This window comes from Mesoplodon densirostris, chromosome 18, assembly GCF_025265405.1.
Source record: "Mesoplodon densirostris isolate mMesDen1 chromosome 18, mMesDen1 primary haplotype, whole genome shotgun sequence".
Lineage (NCBI taxonomy): Eukaryota > Metazoa > Chordata > Mammalia > Artiodactyla > Ziphiidae > Mesoplodon > Mesoplodon densirostris.
In genome coordinates, this window is record NC_082678.1 from 56,300,659 (window position 1) to 56,322,830 (window position 22,172).

The 22,172-nt window shown below is 40.4% G+C and overlaps 1 protein-coding gene across 11 annotated transcripts in view; it reads left to right on the forward strand.

Moving 5' to 3' along the window:
• Nucleotides 1–661: 661 nt before the first annotated feature.
• SYNRG (synergin gamma) overlaps nucleotides 662–22,172 on the forward strand; it is a 95,405-nt gene continuing 73,894 nt past the window's right edge. For 9 of the 11 annotated variants that reach the window (XR_009530464.1, XR_009530466.1, XR_009530467.1 and 6 more), the window contains exons 1-3: nucleotides 662–787; nucleotides 7,706–7,746; nucleotides 12,043–12,164. Coding sequence is in view for 1 of the 11 variants with exons in the window: in XM_060082866.1 (XP_059938849.1) it covers nucleotides 711–787; nucleotides 7,706–7,746; nucleotides 12,043–12,164 (240 nt within the window). In the remaining 10 variants the exon portion in view is untranslated. The remainder of the gene's footprint in view (nucleotides 788–7,705; nucleotides 7,747–12,042; nucleotides 12,165–22,172) is intronic. The other 2 variants (XR_009530465.1, XR_009530471.1) reach the window with 1 other exon arrangement.

Genomic DNA, 22,172 nt, shown 5'->3' on the forward strand with positions numbered 1-22,172 from the left:
GAAAAACTTTACATTCAACTTTTACATTTACCTACAGTAGTTTGATTAGGGAAAAAAAAATCACAGTAAAAATATGCCCAGGTAGGGTCGGAGCAATGAACTTTTCCAAGCACCACCGTTTTGGCCCTGATTGTAAGTATAGGGAAAATGGGGATTACCAGGTGGCTAAACACCTTCGGCTTTTAGGGTGGGTACCAAAAGGAAGCTGCCGAGTTCCTGGGAAAAAGTAGAGCTCATCACTAATCGGCGCTGTGATGCTATCAAAGGGGCATTCAAGATCAATCTATTCTTTGTGTAAAGAGTAACAATAAAAGAACACCCGTGTACCCACCATCCAGGTTAAAAAACAGGACTCAGTGTACCCTTTCCACTAAGCAAGACGATGGTTTTTCCAACGTAAGAACGGTGACGCCTTGCCGCTCGGCGGCCAGCTGGGTTCTCCACAGAGCCTTGCCTGAAAATGAACCTGGAGCCGGCACCGGACCACCCCACCAACCCCTGAACCAGAATTTCACCTGGCGGGCCCTCAGCTGTGGCCGGGTCACGTGACGAGGAAGCGCAACTCCTCCCCCGGACGCGAAGGGTCACGTGGGCGCGCGGCCCCGCCCCGTTGCCTAGGCCGCGGCGAGGTGGGGTCGTGCGTTTGCCCCGGAAGTGGCTGTCGGAGCTGACAGCTGCTGGGAAGGTGGCGGCGGCGGGCCCGGAGCAAGATGGCGCTGCGGCCGGGAACGGGAGCTGGCGGCGGCGGGGCCGCGGGAGCTGGCGCGGGAGCTGCCGGGCGAGGCAGGTGGGTGTGAAGACCTGGGCCGGGACGCGCCTCGCAGACGCAGAGCAGACCCGGCACCGGCGACGGGTGGTCGGCGGTTATGGCGGTTTTCGCCCACGCCGACCCCTTTTCCCTCGGAACTGGGCTGGGGGTCGTTCTCCGGGAACCTAGGCCGAAGGGGCGGATGGAGCCCGGGCGCCCGACTCTTGTCCTGCAGGCTCGGGGGCACTGGCTGCTGGGGCTGAGCGGGGAGGAGAGGGGGAGGAGGTGAGTGTCCCATCAGTGCGGCTGCCACCCGGCTGGGTGGATAAAGGAGGAACCCGGACGCCTCGCTTTTGGCCCGGCTGGATCTGAAGCGACCAGAGACTTCCTTTTCCCAGGGCTTGACCAGGGGCTCTGAAAAATCTGTTCACAGAGCTGCACAAGTGTTTCCAAGGGGTGTGTGTGTGTGTGTGTGTACGTACTTTTTTTCAGTGTTGTGTCCTTTTTATTTTTTCCTTAACACACCAGAAACAGCAGGAAATCTGATAGACCTTTGAATTAGTATATAGAGCTCTTGTAGAGGTAGTTTTAACACCTGTCTTCTTACTAAAAAACAATTCACTGTTAAACAGCACGTACGCGGTTATCAAAACAAAGCTTCCAGACTTTTACTTAGCCCTTAAACAAATTTGCTCTCTGTCAATTCCAGCTACTAATCGCCAGTGGCTCTCATATCGATAACAATAAAAGAGATGAACATTTGCAACCTGACAAGTTCATCATTTGAGGAAATATTTGATTCTGGGGAGTTTTCATCCCACTTCTGTAATAACCTAGTCTGTCTTTGTTTTGCTAGTCAACCCGAGGTTCATACACATTTGGAGATAAATTTAGCTTTTTATCTTCAGCATCCTAAATTATTTTTGGAAAACAACGTGTTAGGTTGTTTTTTTTTATGCAGTGTTTTATTTTGGAGTCATGAACACCACAGTGTGAAGCCTTTAAAATCATCACGTTCTGCAGGTGCTTTATATATGCCAGGAAAAGAGAGCAGTCAGTGTTCACCTGTGTGCAGCCGCATTTTTCACTCTTTTTCACATCTTTCTCTCTAGATTTAAAACTGTTTTCTTTCTCTTTTGTTTTCTGATTTCCACTGTTTCATTAGAGTTTTTCATGAATACTTGATATAAGTCAGTTTCTGGCTAGAGAAGACAAATATGTAATAATCTCTCTTTTCTGAATGTGACAACAGTTTCTAAAATGTTCTTGAGTGGCATTAATTTGATCAAGCGTATGATGAGTCATGGCACCAAGTTCTGGGGAAATATAAACTTAAAAGAATTTGGCATTCTAGGCACGGGTTTTGGGGGGTTTTGTTGTTGTTTTGGTTTGGGTTTTTTTTTGTTTTTTTCAGGTAGAGAGGAGTTTGGGTGTAGAAAGTTTGAGTGGATAATTCCCTTAGTTTGTAGTAGTTTAACATCATTGGTCCATGAGCACAATTTTTTTTCTAAATATGGCCTGAATTGATAGAAATTAGAATGATTGACTTTAAAATTTCTTTCCTATTTAAAATTTAGTGGTAACATTACATTCTTAAGCTCTAGAGGATATGTGGGAGAGCAAGTCAGCCTTGTCTTGTAAAATGTGTGATAAATATTATATTGGAGATTTTCTGAGGCTGAGAAGCTGTATGCTTAATAAAGAAAGAATATGGTTTTTAGAGAGCAGTGGTGAGGGCTGAGGTTGTTTTTTATGAGGAAGCTAACGTTATGGTTGGTACCCTAAGTATATTTTAGGGAAAAGAAAAAGAACCAGGCAACCTTTCTCAGCTTTTAATGGAGGAAATCCGTGAACTATAATTTACTATATTTCTTAGGTACTTGTCTGTGTCCTTCCTAAGAGGCTAAGCAAAAAGCACAGGCATTTTTCAACTTTATTAATGTTAGCCTACTTTTGATTGGTATCCTGAATGGACTACTTTAGAATAAATAGTAGAGTTGTATAAAGGGCAAAATTTATGCAAGAGATGAGAAGTATAACTTTTTTTCTTTTTTAAAGTATGACAGGAAAAAAAACAGTTGAAAGATCTTGATTAGACTGTGTCCTTCTGGGATAGTATCATTTGTGAGCTTGTCTATTTCCTGCTTTTATAAGCTCCTTAAGGGCCTCATCATCTTTTTATCTTCCACTGCTTCTAGCATATTCTACACATAGAAAACGTTCTAAATATTTGTAGATTCAAGCAACATTGTAGGCAAAGAAGAGGTATTTCAACTGGGCCTCATTTCAAGGAAGAGGAAGGGGTCCAGAGATTGTCGTGGAGATGGGAAGGCCCAGTGAACATTAGGGGACAGCAGGTAGGCCAGATGGACTGTGGCACTGAGTGGGAGAAAAGAGTTTTGTGAGATAAAACTGAAAAAGTTGTGTTAAAACTGGAGAGGGCCTTGAATATAAACTAAAAAAATTCAGTTTAAGGGGGAATCATTACATTGTTTTAATCCCAGGAGTAGCTTTATCAAATGGTCCGTTAGCTAGATGCACCTCACCTGTGCTACCTGAGCTGCGTTAGAAGCCACAGGGTCTGCAGGTGAGGAGATCCATTAGGAAGTCTTGCTGAGTCCAGGCCTCAGAGAGAAGTGAAGGCTTATCTGGGTTAGTAGCAAAGGTAACTGAAAGGGGAGGATGAGTGAGATAGGCATGTGACAAGCAGGGCTCACGGTTCTGCTTCAAATTGTTTGTCATCTTCTTGCCCTTTTTTTTGCCAAACTTTTGCTGTCTTATCAATATCTTAGCTGTTTGTCTAACCAGTCTTCAAGCATGTTGCTGTTAGTAGTCTAAACATTTCAGAGAGTCCTATGAATGGTACCTAGGTCAGTTGGTAGTTTGGGTTGTATAATTACTGGAGTAAGTCATGTTTGTCAGTAATGTTCTTTTTTTTTTTTTTTTTTTTTTTTTTTTTTGCGGTACGCGGGCCTCTCACTGTTGTGGCCTCTCCCGCCGCAGAGCACAGGCTCCGGACGCGCAGGCTCCGGACGTGCAGGCTCAGCGGCCATGGCCCACGGGCCCAGCCGCTCCGCGGCATGTGGGATCCTCCTGGACCGGGGCACGAATCCGTGTCCCCTGCATCGGCAGGCAGACTCTCAACCACTGCGCCACCAGGGAAGCCCCCAGTAATGTTCTTTTTTTTTTTTTTTTTTTCCTTTTTGCGGTACGCGGGCCTCTCACTATTGTGGCCTCTCCCGTTGCGGAGCACAGGCTCCGCATGCGCAGGCCCAGCGACCATGGCCCACAGGCCCAGCCGCTCCGCGGCATGTGGGATCCTCCCGGACCGGGGCACGAACCCGCGTCCCCTGCATCGGCAGGCGGACTCTCAACCACTGCGCCACCAGGGAAGCCCCCAGTAATGTTCTTAATTTAGTTTTTGTTTATGTCTTTAAAGTAGCCTTTATACGTCTGTACATTATTTGGTTGCCTTAGTTAGGAGCTTGGCAAACTTGTGGTTCTGTGTCCTTGTTTGACAAAGGGCAAACAGGGCAGGGTGGTGAAAGGGATTGCATAGAGCTTCACGGTTACTTTGTGGCAGAGCTAGAGAAAAGAAAATGTCACTCGAGTGTCCAGTTTTTACTTAGCCACTAAGCCCTATTGGTGATTGTAATCTTTAAGACTGATTTGGAAAGTCTCAATTAGGTTGACTACTTAAATCTTAGTGTATGAGTAACTTTTTAAAAAATTGAGTCCTACCAAATTTCAACTTGCAATTTAAACACTTTATCCAGTTAACACATTACTTAGCTAATACGTCTTGTGTGCAGTTCGGAAAAGCTGTTCACTGTTCAGACCTCTCCTTGGTGTGGGCTCGCTTGTCATCAGACTTCGTGAATGGTTCAGATCCTCTACAAGGCTGTAATCAGGTAGATGTCCAACTAGCAATTTGTGAACCACCTTACAAAAAAATCTTGTTGATTAAAATATTTTAGAGCTAAAAGACTCTGAAGTTTGATTTTTAGCCCTTTTCCTGGGAAGGGGAGGTGTTGTGTAGTAGAAAAGTGCAAGGACACATAAATTTGGCATACCGTGCCTGATCTCACTGTATCTTTAAAGACTATCCAGAAACCCCCTTCAGATCCTTGACTCCCAGGTTAAGGGCTTTTCCCACTCAGATGTTTTCTTCCTTGATCTGTCCCATTTGCTTTCCCTCCGGTCTCAGAGACAGAAGTCCCTCTTCCTTTTGCTGCGTTAATCCCATCCTCTCAAAAACCTTGTTTTAGCTATCACCAAGTATATCTTTTGTATCCTAAATCTCTGTTTATGCAGGTCCCCTCCTCTTCCTCTGTTGAAACGATTCACTCAAAGATCACCATTTTCGAAAACAGCGATCTTTATTTAGTAATCCTCATTCTTACCAGCTTCTCTACAGCGTTAGACACTTTTTCCTTAAATGCATTCCTTCCTCACTTATAACTCTCAGTTATAAGCAACTTCTTTGGTTCTCAGTGACCATTCCATACTCAGTTTTCACTAGGAATTCTCCAAGGTTTTCCTTTGTGGACTTCTCACTATGCATACATCCCTTCGGCTCTTTCATCCACAACCAGACTTTAATTTTTTTCTTTTTTTACCTTTATTTAAAAGAGCCTAGGTAGATTGATGCAGACCCTTCCCTTGAGCTGGCGTTACTTTTCTGGCTGCCTATTAGATTGCTCCTCGTGGACACCCTCCTAACAGCTTTCTCCCCAGACCTGCTCACACTGGGTTCCTGTCAGCAGGTAAACAGTGTCACCATCCTTACAGTTGCTCAGGCCCAAAATCTCGGCAGCATCTTCAGCCCTTTCTGCTTTTTCAGTGCTGTTCTCCATCCTGGTAGTTGCTAAGTCCTGTTGATTCTTCCTTTTAAATAGATTTCACTCACCTCTTCTTTTCCATTCCCACTACTCTGGTGATGACCCTTTTCCTTTCTTATTAAGATTATTGTAATAGTTTTTTAGCTAATTCTTGTTACTTCAAGTCTTCTCTGTCATACCCCATTACCAGAGACACAGCACATTTCTTTTTTTATTTTTATAAATCTAGATTGTTTTTAGTAAGTGTATTTCTTTTATTTATTTATTTATTTGGCTGTGCTGTGTCTTCGTTGCTGCTCAGGCTTTCTCTAGTTGCAGCAAGCGGGGGCTACTCTTCATTGCGGTGTGTGGGCTTTTCACTGCGGTGGCTTCTCTAGTTGCAGAGCTCGGACTCTAGGTGCACGGGCTTCAGTAGTTGTAGCACGCGGGCTTCAGTAGTTGTGGCGTGTGGGCTCAGTAGTTGTGGCGCACGGGCTCTAGAGTGCAGGAACAGTAGTTGTGACGCAGGCTTAGTTACTCTGCGGCATGTGGGATCTTCCCGGACCAGGGCTTGAACCCATGTGCCCTACATTGGCAGGCGGATTCTTAACTACTGCGCCACCAGGGAAGCCCTACAGCACATTTCTGATCATTTCACTAGAGAAAAATGTATGACATCAGGGAAATGTAGATCTAAATCACAATGAGTTACCCCCTCATACCCATTAGGATAACTATCATTATAAACAAACAAACAAAAATTCAGAAAATAAGTGTTGGTGAGGATGTGGAGAAATTGGAACCCTGGTGCATTGCTAGTGGGAATGTAAAATGGTGTAGTTGCTGTTGAAAACAGTTTGGCAGTTTTTCAAAAAGTAAGCATAGAATTACTCTATGACCCAGCAATTCCACTCCTAGTTAGAGACCCAGAAGAACTGAAAGAGGGTCGGAAACAAATACTTGTACACCAGTGTTCATAGCACTATTATTCACAACTCCCAACCCAGCTGTCCATCAACAGATGAATGGATAAGCAAAATGTGGTACATACATACAATGGAATATTATTCAGCCGTAAAAAAGAATGAAATTCTCATGTGTGCTACAACATGATGAACCTTGAAAACATTATGCTAAGTGAAATAAGCCAGATACAAAAGGACAAGTATTGTATGATTCCATTTAATGTAAGGTAGCTAGAATAGACAAGTTCATCAAGCCAGAAGGTAGAATAGTGGTTACCAGGGGTTGTGGGGGAAAAGTAATGGGAAGTTATTTTTTAATGGGTACAGAGTTTCTGTTTGTGATGATGAAAAAGTTCTGGAAATGGATCATGGTGATGGTTGTACAACATTGTAATGCCACTGAACTGTTCACTTAAAAATGATTAAAATGGTAAAATTTTATATTGTGTATATTTTACCACAGTTTAAAAAAATCTCTGACTTTATGCAATACTCAAAATAAAATCAAACATTTTAAAGGCCCTCTACATTTTGCTTACTTTTTCAGTCCTATATCTTATATTTAACCTTAAATCATTTCTCTGAACACACTACAGCTCTGGCCTCTGAGATTTTGCTCAAGCTATATAGTGTGCCTCTCTTTAAGATTCAGCTCAAGAGATACCTCCAAAAAACTTCCCAAGATATAAACCATAAAATTAATCTTTTTCTTCTCATTTCTGTTAGTATTCTGGCCCTCTCACAGCCCTTAGCACATTCTGTCCTATGTTAAAGTTATTTGCCTGCATCTGTGTCTTCAGCGAAACTGAGCTCATTCAGGCCTTTCATGTAGTAGGCACCCAATAAATGTTCACTGAATTGAATCTAATCCGGCCCTCTCATTTTATGGATGGGGAGATTGGAATCCAGGGGAGTCACACAGTGACAGAACCAGGACCAGTTTCAAGGTCTTCTGTCTTCTGGCTCAAAAAATTTCTCCCTACACTAACATGCTGACTGTCATGCATCCTGTGGACGGTCAATCTGTATTGATGGTGGATAATTCAATATTGTACTATGGAATAGATGCCACGGCCCAGGCTATAATTTTTTACTTTATGTGAAATGTTACATGTTTTATCTGAACTCTTTGCACATAGGAAGATCCTAATATATTTTTGTTCTGTTTTCAGCTTCATGTTTCCAGTTGCAGGTGGAATAAGACCCCCTCAAGGTATGTGAAAGCTTAAGTTTTCAACTTTCATTTTTCACTATTATGTTTCTGAACTTGGGGATTAAGTGGGTAAAAAAGTTCTATCGCTGCCAAATAGAGTAAAATTTTCTTATAGTCTCAAACCTCTATCACAGCTGACTCTTAAAATTTCTCAAAAATTGTGTAATTTGGCAAATAAGAAGGATCATTCCTCATTTCTCCCAAACTTATTTAAGCATTATATTGACAGGTTATTATTTAACCTCAGAGATGAAGGAGACTTTCAGGACAAAAGTATTAAAGAAACAGGTGACAAAGATGAAATGAATTGTAGTTCTCTGAATGCCATCTTTCTCCTGTCTGTCTTCTAGATTGTTAGCTCCATGGGGCAGGGGCTGTGTCTGCCTTATGCTCGTCAGTATCTCCAGCACCCAGCATGTTGACAGAAAATAATAGGGTCTTTATAGATGCTTGTTGAATGAATAAATGAACCCTTTTAGTTATTTTATACTTATGTTTTCTCTATATGAATTTGGTCTTATTTTAATCATGTACATAAGAGATCACATATTCTGATTCCGTTTAAACTATTTTAAGTCTCAGTTTTATTCCTAGCAGTTTCTCCACTAGGTATATCCCTTCTCTCTTGGTTTCAGACAAGGGCCCACCAATACTTACTCTAGCTTTGTCTTCAAGGAAACAGTAGTGAAGGGATATAATCTTGACTCGTGCTTCTGTGTCGCTGGAACACAAAACCGATGAGAGAATATGTCTGCCCTTCTTCCTGCTCACTTGTCCCGCTCCAGTGTGCCCCCCTCCTTTCCACAGGCCAGGCTGCTCTGAAAACTGGCCCTTCTCACAAAGCCAGTGTTAACTGGTTATGGTAGACTTGCTAGAGAAACAGAGACTCCTAGGTCACCAGTAGAGATGAATGATAAAGAGCGGCTCAGTAGCAGGTGGTCAGTGTCTCCATCTATAATCAGTGATGGAGGTTGAGTTTCAGGTAAATTTTTCCAAGGGTCAGTTGTATTCTTTTCATTGTGCTCACATTTATGCATTATTTAAGCTATCTGTAATTAGATGTGTCCCAGATTTAGATCAAATGGTTTGAGATCTTTTGTTCTTTAGGAGGGCATTAGAGAGTTGTGTGTTCATTATTGTGGCTTGTCATTTTGCATTTCTATAAACTTTCAAGTAAAAATCTACATATGGAGCAAAGGAACAGGACAAGAAGAGAGCCCAGAAGGTTGCCTGATATTTTTTCTTCTGGAATTTGGAATTGTTTTCAAGATTTTTTTACAAAGTATGTTAGAGTGGACTTTTTGATCTTTTGAAGGCATTAAATTGTGCAGGGGTTATTTCTGAAAGCATATACAGGAACAGACAAGAGTAGCTACAACATCATTGAGTAGGTGAATAGGAGACAGGAGAGAAACAAGACTTGTTTTTCACTGTGTATACTTCTATGCTGTTGAATGTTGTACCAAATCCTTGAGTTACCTGTTTGACTTAAATACACTTATGAAAATAAATAAAACTGTAGGTCCAAAGGCATAAGAGGGAAAACATCTTACTATGCTATATTCAGTCTGTGCGTTCTTTTTTTTTTTTTTTTTTTTTTTTGGTAAATTTAGTTATTTATTTATTCTGGCTGTGTTGGGTCTTTGTTATTGCGCATGGGCTTTCTCTGGTTGCGGCGAGCAGGGACTACTCTTCCTTGCGGCGTGTGGGCTTCTCATTTCTGTGGCTTCTATTGTTACGGAGCACAGGCTCTAGGCACGTGGGCTTCAGTAGTTGTAGCACGTGGGCTCAGTAGTTGTGGCTCACGGGCTCTAGAGCGCAGGCTTAGTAGTTGTGATGCATGGGCTTAGTTACTCTGCGGCATGTGGGATCTTCCCGGACCAGGGCTCGAACCTGTGTCCCCTGCATTGGCAGGCGGATTCTTAACCACTGCGCCACCAAGGAAGTCCCCAGTCTGTGCATTCTAATTCTCCATGACACCTCAAGGCCTTCGCATTTGGTGTTCCTTTGTCTAGAATACTCTAACCAAATATCCTCATGGCTCACTCCCTTCAAGTCCTTGCTTAAATACCACCCTTTTGGAGAAACCTTTTCTGACTATGAAACAGCAACCACTCCTTTCCCTGGCTCTCCCTTTCCCCCATCCCCACCTGATATCCACTTCTTTTTTTCTTTTTTTATTATCTGTCTCCCCCAATTACAGTGTAAGTTCCATGAGAGCAAAGACCTGGCTTTGTTCAATGTTGTGTCCCTAGAATGGTGCCTGACGTGGAGTAGGCCCTCAAATATTTGAAAAAATGATTAATATAAATGAATAGTTTGCCACTAATAAATGTTACCTACAAATGTGGTGTCCATGCTTCTGAAATTAAACTCTGTATGAATAACCTTGACGGTACACAGAATCCACAAGATAAATATGGTATACTTTACCAGACCTTTAATTTTTTTTAATCAAAATTTGATTTTAAAAAGTTCCTTATACTAGAACCAGCATGGATATAATGTGTTGTACAGTGCAAAATTAGGATGAAATTTGTGTTCAGGCTATGTAGAGATTTTGTTTTATTCACTGTTGCATACCAGGTATCTAGAACTGTGCAAATGTGGTAGGCATTTCATATTTATTAAATCCCTGAAGGGACGTAATCTTTATTCTCCTGTACTCTTGGGAATACTTCATTGGAAAAGTTTGGGAGGTACTATACTATAAAACATGCTTTCTGGGGCTTCCCTGGTGGCGCAGTGGTTGAGAGTCCGCCTGCCGATGCAGGGGACACGGGTTCGTGCCCCGGTCCGGGAAGATCCCACATGCCGCGGAGCGGCTGGGCCCGTGAGCCATGGCTGCTGAGTCTGCGCGTCCAGAGCCTGTGCTCCGCAACGGGAGAGGCCACAACAGTGAGAGGCCCACGTACCGCAAAAAAAAAAAAAAAAAAAAAAAAACATGCTTTCATGATGGTTTTCCTGCCATTGCATTATATACTTTGCATGCTGATAGCTGTTTTGTGGTGTTATATTAATTCGTATAAGGAAAGAGAAGAGGAATATCATTTCTTTGAGCATATTAGGTATTAAACAGTTTCACAGATGTGAAACCGAGGCACAGAAAGAAGTTAAGCAAGTTGCTTAAGGTCCCAAACCTAGCAAGTGACATTTTTAGTTGGCTTCCAGAGTTCATGCTCTTAACTACTTTTGTATTAAAAGTAACTTAATTAGTATTAGTATTAATTACTATTAACTCTTAACTACCAGTAATCTGCTGCTGTATAAAAAATTACCCCAAACCTTAAAGAAAATAAACATTTTACTGTTTTACACTTTGTGTGGGTTAGGTATCTGGGAGTGGCCTTACTAGGTGATTTTGGCTTAGGGCCAAGGAGATTGCATTAAAGATGTCAACTAGGACTGTAGTCATGGGAAGGTTTGATGGGTTTGGTAGATCTGTTTCCCAGATGGCTCACTCACATAGATGGCAAATTTGTGCTGCTTTTTGGCAAGAGATTTCAGTTCCTTGCCACATGGATTCTCCATTCCCCCTAGGACTGCTTGAGTATTCTCATGATGTGGCAGTGGCTTTCCCCAGCGGGTGATCCAGGAGAGCAAGAAGGAAGCTGCAGTGGTTATTAGGAACCTTGGGGGACTTCCCTGGTGGTCCAGTGGTTAAGACTGCGCTCCCAATGCAGGGGGCCTGGGTTCAGTCTCTGGTCGGGGAACTAGATCCCACATGCCGTAACTTAAGAGCCCGCACGCCGCAACGGAGGTCCCTCACCTGCATGCCGCAACTGAGACCTGGCATGGCGCAGCCAAATAAATAAATAAATATAATAGAGAGGAAGGGAGTGAGAAAGAAAAGAAAAAAGAAAGGGAAAGGAAGAAGAACCAGCCTTGGAAGTTACACACCGTCATTTCCACAGTATCCTATTGGTTATTCTGATCCGCCCTATTCAGTATGGGAGGGAAGGACAAGGATATGAATACCAAGAGGCAGAGGTTGCTGGGGGCCATCTTGAAGGCCAGTTAGGTCATATTGTGTATTTTTTAAGTATGCACAAAAATTCTGTGGAATAGGTATTATTATCTTCATTTTACAGATGAAGTATTGTAACTTGCCCAAGATCACATAGCTAAGTAAATGATGGAATTGGAATTCATACTCAAGTCTGTCTCACTCCAGAACCTGTGCCTTTTCCTCTATACTGTGCCACCTCCCAAGTAACAAGTCCTTTAGGTGCTTATGGTTTTAAGAAAATAAACTGTAAAACACATTGACCTTAGTGATATCTTTATATTTTTCAGCAGGTCTGATGCCGATGCAGCAACAAGGATTTCCTATGGTCTCTGTCATGCAGCCTAATATGCAAGGCATGATAGGAATGAATTACAGCTCTCAGATGTCCCAGGGACCTATTGCTATGCAGGTACTTGCCTCTATAGCCAGTGTTTGCAAAGTTATCATTTGTTGTTAATTGTTTATGTTCTAAGAGCTACATACTAGGAGCTTAATGTTATATTTAGAAAAACTTTAGTCTGCATCTTAGGTGGCTTCCTTCAAAATAAAATGAATATATGTTTGTAAGAGTGAAAAAAAAAGATAAATCATTTAAGAAAAATCTGGTGGCCTCTATATTTGACTACTGACTTAGAAGAATTATAGAATGGCATCTTGGAAAGTTTAGGGATCTGATGCCATGAAATCACATTGTTAGAAGAACTCTACTGTTCTCATGAAAGGAGCAGTATTGTCGTTTGCAGGGCTTAGATACTGCTTTATATTGAATTGTCTCATCTAATCCCCATAACAATTTTTTAAAGAGGTGGTATCTCCATATTTCTGATGAGGAAACTGAAGTGTTGTGAGGATGCTCACAGAGCATAGCCACGATTTGAACCTGTGTCTTCAGTAGGTCTGTATTTGACTATTTATACATTGAATTCTCTCTCAAGAGCATGAGAGAGCCATTGACTGGTATAAAGCGTGGAATGACGCAATCAGAATTGTGTTTCAAAAAGATCATTCTGACTGCTGATTGGAGAATGATTAGAAGGAGAGGGGAGAGCAAAAGTGGATGTAAGGAGAATCATTAAGAGGCTGATGTAGTGAGAGCAGGCGAGATGTTGGCTTAACTTAGGGTGGTAGCAGGTGGGTGCAGAGATGGATGTTTTTGAGAACTTCTTAGGAAATAAAATGAAGAGAACTTGATGAAGGATTGGATGTTGAAAATAAAGGAGAAGGTGGTATCGCATTGATTCCCCGTTTTCTGCGTGAGCCACTGACTGGTCATTTATTAATAGAAGAAACACCAGAAGAGATTGTTTGCTGGAATATAATTGTTGACTTTCAAGGACCCATGAAATATTCAAGTGGGGCTGTCCAGAGACAATTAATCAGTTGACCTGACACTCAAGATTTTTCTTTCTGGGTTGAAAATTATAGATTTGGGAATCATCCACACATAGAAGGTAATTGATGCCATAGGGGTGAACGAGAACATCCAAGAACCCTATAGATGGAGAAAATAGTCCAGGATAGAGCCTTCAGAATTTCAGTGTTTAAATCTAAGGGAGTGAGTTGCAAACAGAGGAGATTGAAGAGGAACAGCCACAGAAGGTGGTGGGGTTGGGGGATTGGGGGATTAAAGAAAAAAAACATGGGTGTCAGACAGACCTAAGTTCAAAGCCCAGCTTTGCCACTTACCTGTAAAACGGGATTTAATAATAACTTGCCTGTACGGTTATAGAAAGAATTGAAAAAGGAATTATATAAAGCACTTGGAATTGTACCTGGCACACAGTGAGCAGGAAGTGGCAAGAAATTTTTATTTCTTATATTGTTAATATCAGGAATGATCTTTCCAGTGGCATGGCACTATTTCATGTTCTGTTTTTAATATTTGTCTGACTATGTTTCCATGCTTTCATTGGCTCACAACCCCCATTTCTGTCTAAAACATTCTTTCTTGAATAATGGTAATAAACAGTAATAATAATAATGACCACCATTTGTTGTTCACCTGTGCTGTATTCATTGTGTGCATTATATCATTCAGTCCTCATAACAGCTCTATAAGTAATATTTTTATTCCCATTTTATAGATAAGGAAACTGCAGTCAGAGAGCTTCAGTGCCCTGTTCAGTGTCATATAGCTTGTTTCAGAACAGAGACTGAAACCAAAGCTATCTTACATTTTGGAGCCTGAGTTCTTAGTTACCAGTGTTTCCCAGCCTTTAGTCATTTGAGTATCACCTTCATGATTTTTGCCATGTATTATTAATTAATATTTTTAATTGGTTAGGTTTGCAGCAAATTCTTAAAGGAATCTTTTCTTGTTAAGTAAATAGAAAACCTCATTTGTTATAAACAGAGGGTAACCAAAAAATAAATATGATGCATCAAAACAATATTACCAAATTCTAGCTAGGTACTGTTACTTATTGGAGTTTATAAACCTCATGTTTACTTTCTCTTTGTTTAAGAAAAAAAAAGTAACTTATGTCTACAGTTTACCCACAAATGGTTCAGCAAAAGAAAAAAAGAGTGTATGTATGTGTAGAAACAGAGAGCAGGGACTTCCCTGGTGGTCCAGCGGATAAAACCCCATGCTCCCTATGTAGGGGGCCTGAGTTCAATTGCTGGTCGGGGAACTAGATCCCACATCCCGCAACTGAAGATCCTGCATGCTGCGACTAAGACCTGACGCAGCCAAATAAATAAATATTAAAACAAACAAATATTAAAAAAAAAACCCAGAACAAATAGGGCAAAATGTTAATATTATACTGTTCTTCCAGGGATTCCCTGATGGTCCAGTGGTTAAGAGTCCGTATTTTCATTGCCGAGGGTGCGGGTTCAATCCCTGGTCAGGGAACTAAGATCCTGCAAGCCCCTAGGCACAGCCAAAAAATTTAAAAATAAAACAAAAAAATATATATTATACTGTTCTTCCAAATTTTCTGTAAATTTTATGTTTAAAAAAAGAGAATTTAGGTAAAAATTAATAACACTTAAAACGAGACATAAATGGGAATCTGAATGAGAGTTGCAGGGGAACTGAAGAGAATTTTCCTGCTAGCATGCTGAGCTTGTGTCCCTGCTAACTGGTCATGATCATAGATAGTGTAAATTAAAGCAAATAAGGTTGTTTTGTTTTGCTTTTGTTTTGGTTTTAGAATTGGTGAGTGAAATTGATAGTATCATGATTTAATTAATAAGTACAGCCTAAGGAATGGGCTTTATCCACATTGGTAAATTATCTTCTTCAGCCATGATACCCATTTAAACCAAGTAAACTGAATCCAGGAGTCAGATCTTTGGCTGAATCCAAAGTGTTATATTATTGAAAAAAAAAGAAAGAAAGAAAAAGAAAAAAATCATTCACAAATAAACCAGAACAAAAGGATTTTGTACTATTAATATTTTAAATGCCATATATTTCATTTTTACCTAATTATTTAAAATTTTCTATTCCTGCATGTTTTATGTATATATTAGTATAATAGCACATGTACATAAGTTATAAATAATGGGAGTTAGCAATCAGAATTTAAGTTTAAACCATTGTCATGTCAAAGTCATTTAAGCAAATAAAGCTTCTATGTTGTATGTAAAGATTTCGGAAAACTTCCAAATCATTCTTTATTCACCTCCAGTAAGAAGAAAATAGGAATAAATTGAGCTTTGGTAGGTTTTAAGTCCAAGTTACTCAGCTTTCACTAGGCTATGCTACAGAAACAAAAATCCCCAAGTCTCAGTGACTTACAGAAACAGATTTATTTCTCATTTATGATACGTGTCCTTTATGAGTTAGCTGATTCAGCTCCATGTTCTCTTTATTGTGAGACCCTTACCAAGGACATCCCAGAGATGGCCAAACCCCGTGATGTCTTTTAAAGCTTTCTCTCAAAGGCAGGATTTATCAATCACTTCTCACAAAGTAGTATGACTCAAAAAATATCATTAGGAGAGTAGACCAGGAGGAATGCACACCACATAGGGATGTGTCATCTTATAGTAAGGGCAGCAAGTAATTGGAAACAATCTACCAAAGAACAACACCATGTGTTTCTAATTAAGATTTAGTAAACTTACCACTGAATCTTAACAACTGATACCATTTTGTTTTTGGCTACTCCAGGGTTGGGGTGGGGGGGCTTGTGGGATCTTAGTTCCCTGACCAGAGATTGAACCCGTGCCCTCAGCAGTGAAAGCGCAGAGTCCTAACCACTGGACCGCCAGGGAATGCCCACAATTTTAAAATCATTAATTTTCACATTAAACATTGTTTTATAACTTGCGTAATTACCTAAAAAATTTTTTTAAAGAGTTTGAAACAACCAAAAACAATAAGGATCTCTAACATGCAGAAGAACAATAAGAAAGTGAACTACCAGATTTGATGTCACCCAGATAATTTCCCTGAGTATCAGGAGTTTAGGATTAATGGTTCTAAAGTAAAGAAGCCAAAATCTTTTTCTTTAACCTTTATTCTTGCTGACAGGCATTATACTGCTTGGAAGCTGCTCACTGTCCTTAAAGGAGAAACTCATTCAGATCTTATTTTTCTCCCTCAAACTTAATAACCGTAACCAACCACAGACATGTATGAGGAATACCCATTATTCTTTAGTCAGCCCTTAAATGTTTGAAGGGTGCACTTGCAGATAAAAGTCAAAGATGAAAATTAGTCTTGGTTGCCACATAGCCCTCCACTCCCCAAAACTCAGAACGCACTTCACAAGATTTAGAATAAATTTTAAAGTTATTATTCAAAATATTTCAAGTATATAGGGAAGAATAGACTATACGATGGACATGTGTGAGCCAAATGCACAGCTTTACCAAAACATGTTTCGTTAAACTTCTAATTTTGAGGTAAATGTCTGTACACATGTACATAAGAAATGATACAAAGAGATCCTTTCCCTGTTTCCCCCAGTGGTAACAAGTTGCAGAACTACAGTATAATATCACAGCCGGGATGTTGGCATTGATACAGTCAAGATACAGAACATTCCCATCACCCCAGGGATCTCCTCATGTTGACATTTTACAGCAAAATTCATCTCCCTCCCACTTCATACCCTCCCCCCAACCCTTGTCAATCACTAACATGTTGCCCATTTCTATAATTATGTGATTTCAACAATGTTACCTAAATGGAATCACTAGCCTTTTGAGATTGGCTTTTTTTTTTTTTTGCTCTGCATAATTCCCTTGAAATTCATCCAAGTTGTTGCATGTACTTCATTTTTATTGCTGAGTAATATTCCATTATTGTGTATACTACTGTCTGTTTAACTATTTACCCATTGAAGGATGTCTGGGCTGTTTTTTACTTTTTAGCGATGACAAATAGAGGTTTTTGTGCGAACATAAGGCTTCATTTCTCTGGGATTAACGCCCAGGAGTGCAGGGTGGCATGGTATCTGGATGTTTAGTTTTTACAGAAACTGTTTTCTAGAGTGGTTGTACCCTTTTACATTCTCACCAGCAATATATGAGTGATCCAATTTCTCTGCATCCTTGCTAGCATTTGGTGTTGTTATTTTTTATTTTAGCCACTCTGATAGGTGTGTTGTGATATTTCATGATTTTAATTTGCATTTCCCCAATGACTAATGTCAAAAGAAAATTCAAGGAGCTTTACTTGATATGGGTATTTTATTGGGCAAGAAACAAAGAATTCCCCAACAGGGAGACCTCAAACCGCAAGTGCTTTCAGCAGTTACAGTTCATTAGAAACATGAAGGAGTACATTGTGTTCTACTGTGATTATTTTCTAGAAACTTACTTTCCTTTTCATTGCTAAGCTTACTTGTTTGTAGCTGATTAGCTAGGAAACTGTAAGGTCACATTGACATGAAGAAAGCTTAGATTTTGTTTAAAGTCAGAGTCAGCTTTTGGGGAACTCAGGACAGTGTTACATTCTGGTTACTGTGAGCCTTTGGTCTGGGGTATATTCAAAGTGCAGCCTCCATATTAGTTTCCCTTTAACATTAATGATGCTGGACATCTTTTCATGTGCTTATTTGCCATGGTTATATTCTCTTCAGCGAAATGTCCCTTCCTGTCTTCTGTCCATTTTCTTGTTGGATTTTTTTGTTATTTTACTGTTGAGTTGTACATATTTTCTCCCAGTCTGTAGCTTGTTGTCTTAGTCTGTTCAGGCTGCTAAAACAAAATACCAGAGATTGGGTAGTTTATAAACAACGTAAGTTTATTTTTCACAGTTCTAGAGGCTGGAAGTCCAAGATCAGAATGCCAGCATAGTCGGGTGAGGACCCTCTTCCAGGTCACAGACTTTCAGTTGTATCCTCCCAGGGGGAAGGGACTAGGGAGCTCTGTGGGATCTGTTTTTAAGAGCACTAATCCCATTCATGAGGCTTTGTCTCTCACAACCTAATCACTTCCCAAAGGCCCTACGTACTAATATCATCACCTTTGGGGGTTAGAACTTCAGCATATGAGTTAGGGGGAGACACAAACATTCAGACCATAGCACTTGTCTTTTCATCCTCTTAACAAGGTCCTTCTCAGAGAAAAAAATTTTAATTTTGATGAAATACAATTTATCAGTTTTTCACTTTATAAAACATGCATTGCTATAAGTCTGAGAATTCTTAACCTTGCCCTAGATCCTGAAGATTTTTATCATATTTTTTTATTTTTTCTAAAAGTTTTACATTTAAGTCCACGATCCATTCTGAGTTAGTTTTTGTACAAGGTATGAAACTTTGGTTGGGGTTTATTTTTTTGCCAATGGATGTCCAATGGCTCCAGTACCATTTGTTGAAAAGGCTGTCCTTCCTCCATCAGAGTGCTTTTGTATTTTTGTCGAAATCAGTTGGGCATGTTTATGTGTTTTTCTAGGTTCTCTGTTCTGTTCCATTGACTTATGTGTCTACTAGTCTTGATTACAGTAGCTATGTAAGATTGATTCCTCCCATGTTTTCTCCAACTTCATTGCAGTAAAATACACATAACATAAAGTTTACCTCCTTAACCATTTTTAAGTATACAGTTCAGTGGTATTAAATTCAGTCACATTGTTGTGCAGCCGTTACCACCATCCATCCTCATAACTCTTTTCATCTTGTAAATCTGAAACTCTGTACCTGTTGTACAGTAACTCCCCATTTTCCCCTCCTTTCAGCCCCATGCATCCACCATTATATACTTTAGGTCTTTATGTTTTTTGGGTTTTGGGGGGTTTTTTTGGCCGCACTGCACAGCATGTGGGATCCTAGTTCCCTGACCAGGGATCAAACCTACGCCCCCTGCACTGGAAGCGCTTTGTCTTAACCACTGAACTGCCAGGGAAGTCCCTAGGTCTTTAGAATTTTGATTACTCTAAGTACGTCATGTAAGTAAGAATCATACAGTATTTGTCTTTTTGTGACTGGTTTATTTTCACTTAGCATAATGTGCTCAGGGTTTATCCATGTTGTAGCAGATTGCAGAATTTCCTTCCTTTTTAAGACTAACATTCCATTGTATGTATATATGACACTTTGCTTATCCATTCATTGGTCTTTGGATACTTGGGTTGAGTCCATGTTTTAGCTATTGTGAGTAATACTGCTATGAACACAGGTGTACAAATGTCTCTTTTAGACTCTGCTCTCAATTCTTTTGGGTATATACTCAGAAATGGAATTGCTGGGTCATATGGTAATTCTATTTTAATTTTTTGAGGAACCTCCACACTGTTTTCCACAGCAACTGTACCATTTTATTCCCACTAACAATTTTAAAGAGTTCCAATTTTTCCACATCCTCGCCAACACTTATTTTCTGTTTCTTGATAGGAGCCATCCTAATGGTTGTGAGGTGGTATCTCATTATAGTTCTGATTTGCATTTCCCTAATGATTAATGATGTTGAGTATCTTTTCATGTGCTTATTGGCCATTTGTATATCTTTGGAGAAATGTCTGATCAGTTCCTTTGTCCTTTTTTAAAATTTATTTTATTTATTGATTTTTGGCTGTGTTGGGTCTTCATTGCTGCACGCGAGCTTTCTCTAGTTGTGGCACATGGGGGCTACTCTTCGTTGAGGTGCACAGGCTTCTCATCACGGCGGCTTCTCTTGTGGAGCACAGGCTCTAGGTGCGTGAGCTTCAGTAGTTGTGGCTCGCGGGCTCTAGAGTGCAGGCTCAGTAGTTGTGGCACATGGGCTTAGTTGCTCTTCGGCATGTGGTATCTTCCTGGATTAGGGCTCGAAACCGTGTCCCTGCATTGGCAGGTGGATTCTTAACCACTGCACCACCAGGGAAGCCCCTTTGCCCTTTTTTTTTTTTTTTTTTGCGGTACGCGGGCCTCTCACTGTCGTGGCCTCTCCCATTGCGGAGCACAGGCTCCGGACGCGCAGGCTCAGCGGCCACGGCTCATGGGCCCAGCCGCCCCGCGGCATGTGGGATCTTCCCGGACCGGGGCACGAACCCGCGTCCCCTGCATCGGCAGGCGGACTCTCAACCACTGCGCCACCAGGGAAGCCCTCCTTTGCCCATTTTTGAACTGAGTTTTTTGTTGTTGAGTTTTAGGAGTTTCCTATATATTTTGGATATTAATCCCTTATCATATGTGTAATGTGTAAATATTATCTCCCATTCTGTTGGCTGCCTTTTTACTCTGTGGACTGTGCCTATTAATGCACAGATTTTTAAGTTTTCATGACGTCCACCTTGTCTGTTTTTTCTATTGTTGCCTGTGCCTTTGGTATCATGTTCAAGAAAGCATTGCCAAAGCCAGTATGAAGAAGTTTCTGTTCTGTGTTTTCTACTGAGAGTTTTATTGTTTTAGGTTTTACATTTAGGTTCTTGATCCATTTGGAGTTGATTTTTGTATATGGTGTTGGGTAAGGGTCCAATTTGGTTGAAGACCGCCATTTGTTGAAAAGACTGTCGTTTACTCATAGAATGGTCTTGGTACCTTTGTCAGAAATCATTTTGACCCATATATGCAAGGGTTTATTTCAGGGCTCTCTATTCTTTTCCATTGGTCTATATGCCTTTATGCAACTACCATTACTGTCTTGATTACTGTAGTTTTGTAGCAGGAAATCAGGAAGCCTGAGTCCTCCAGTTTTCTTCTTTTTCCAGATTGTTTTGGCTCTTCAGGGTCCCTTGAGTATGAATTTTATTTTATTTTATTAAAAAAATTTTTTGAGGACTTAGTATACTGTTTTCTTTCTGTTTTTAATTTATTTTTTACATATTTTGTTTATTTGTTTTTGGCTGTGTTGGGTCTTCATTGCTGCACGTGGGCTTTCTTTAGTTGCGGAGAGCAGGGGCTACTCTTTGTTGTGGTACACGGGCTTTTTATTGCGGTAGCTTCTCTTGTTGTGGAGCACGGGCTCTAGGCACACGGGCTCAGTAGTTGTGGCGCGCAGGCTCAGTAGTTGTGGTGCATGGGCTTTGTTGCTCCGTGGCATGTTGTGGGATCTTCCCGAACCAGGGCTTGAACCCATGTCCCCTCCATTGGCAGGTGGATTCTTAACCACTGTGTCACCTGGGAAGTCCCATTGAGTATGGATTTTAGGATGGGTTTTTCTATTTCTGCAAAAATGTCACCAGTATTTTTATAGGGATTGCTTTTGTAGTTTGCTTTGGGTAATATTGACATTTTAACAATATTAAGTCTTCCAATCCATGAAGCATGCATTGTGTTTCTATTTATTTATGACTTCTTTCATTTCTTTCAGCAGTTTTTGGTAGTTTTCATTTCATTTCATTTCATTTCATTGGATAAATCTTTCACCTCCTTGGTTAAGTTAGTTCCTAAGTTTTTTTTTTTTTTGATGCTATTGTAAATGGAATTGTTTTTGTAATTTCCTTTTTGGATGTTCATTTTTTGTGTATAGAAATGTACATGATTTAAAAACATTATTTTAATGTCAAGTTTTTTATAGTGGTACATACCTCACTTTCTTAGTGCTTAGGGAGAAGTACAATCTGAAAGCTTTATTTTGTTTCCATTTAATATTTGAACAATATATTTCTCTAAGTTCTAGAATAGTCCATTTTTCATTTAATTTTGAGCGTTTTATGCCTTTTGTTGTTGTTGTTGTTGGGAAGAGTAATTGTTTCTGCTGACATTCCTTCACCTCTTTTGGCTCCCACACCCCTATAGCGAGGTTGGCTCATGATTTTTGTGTGTTGACTTTGTATCCTGCCCCTTGCTGAATTACTTTATTAGTTCTAACAGCGTTTTTGTGGAGTCTTTATGATTTTCTGCAAACAAGATCATATGATCTGCAAACAGAAATCATTTTACTTCTTCCTTTATAACTTGGATGCCTTTTATTCCTTTTTTTCCCTAATTGCTCTGGTTAGAACTTCCACTACTATTTTGAATAGAAGTGGTAAAAGTGGGCATCCCTGCCCTATATTGTTTTTTTCTTTTTGGCCACGCCGTGCAGCATGCGGGAT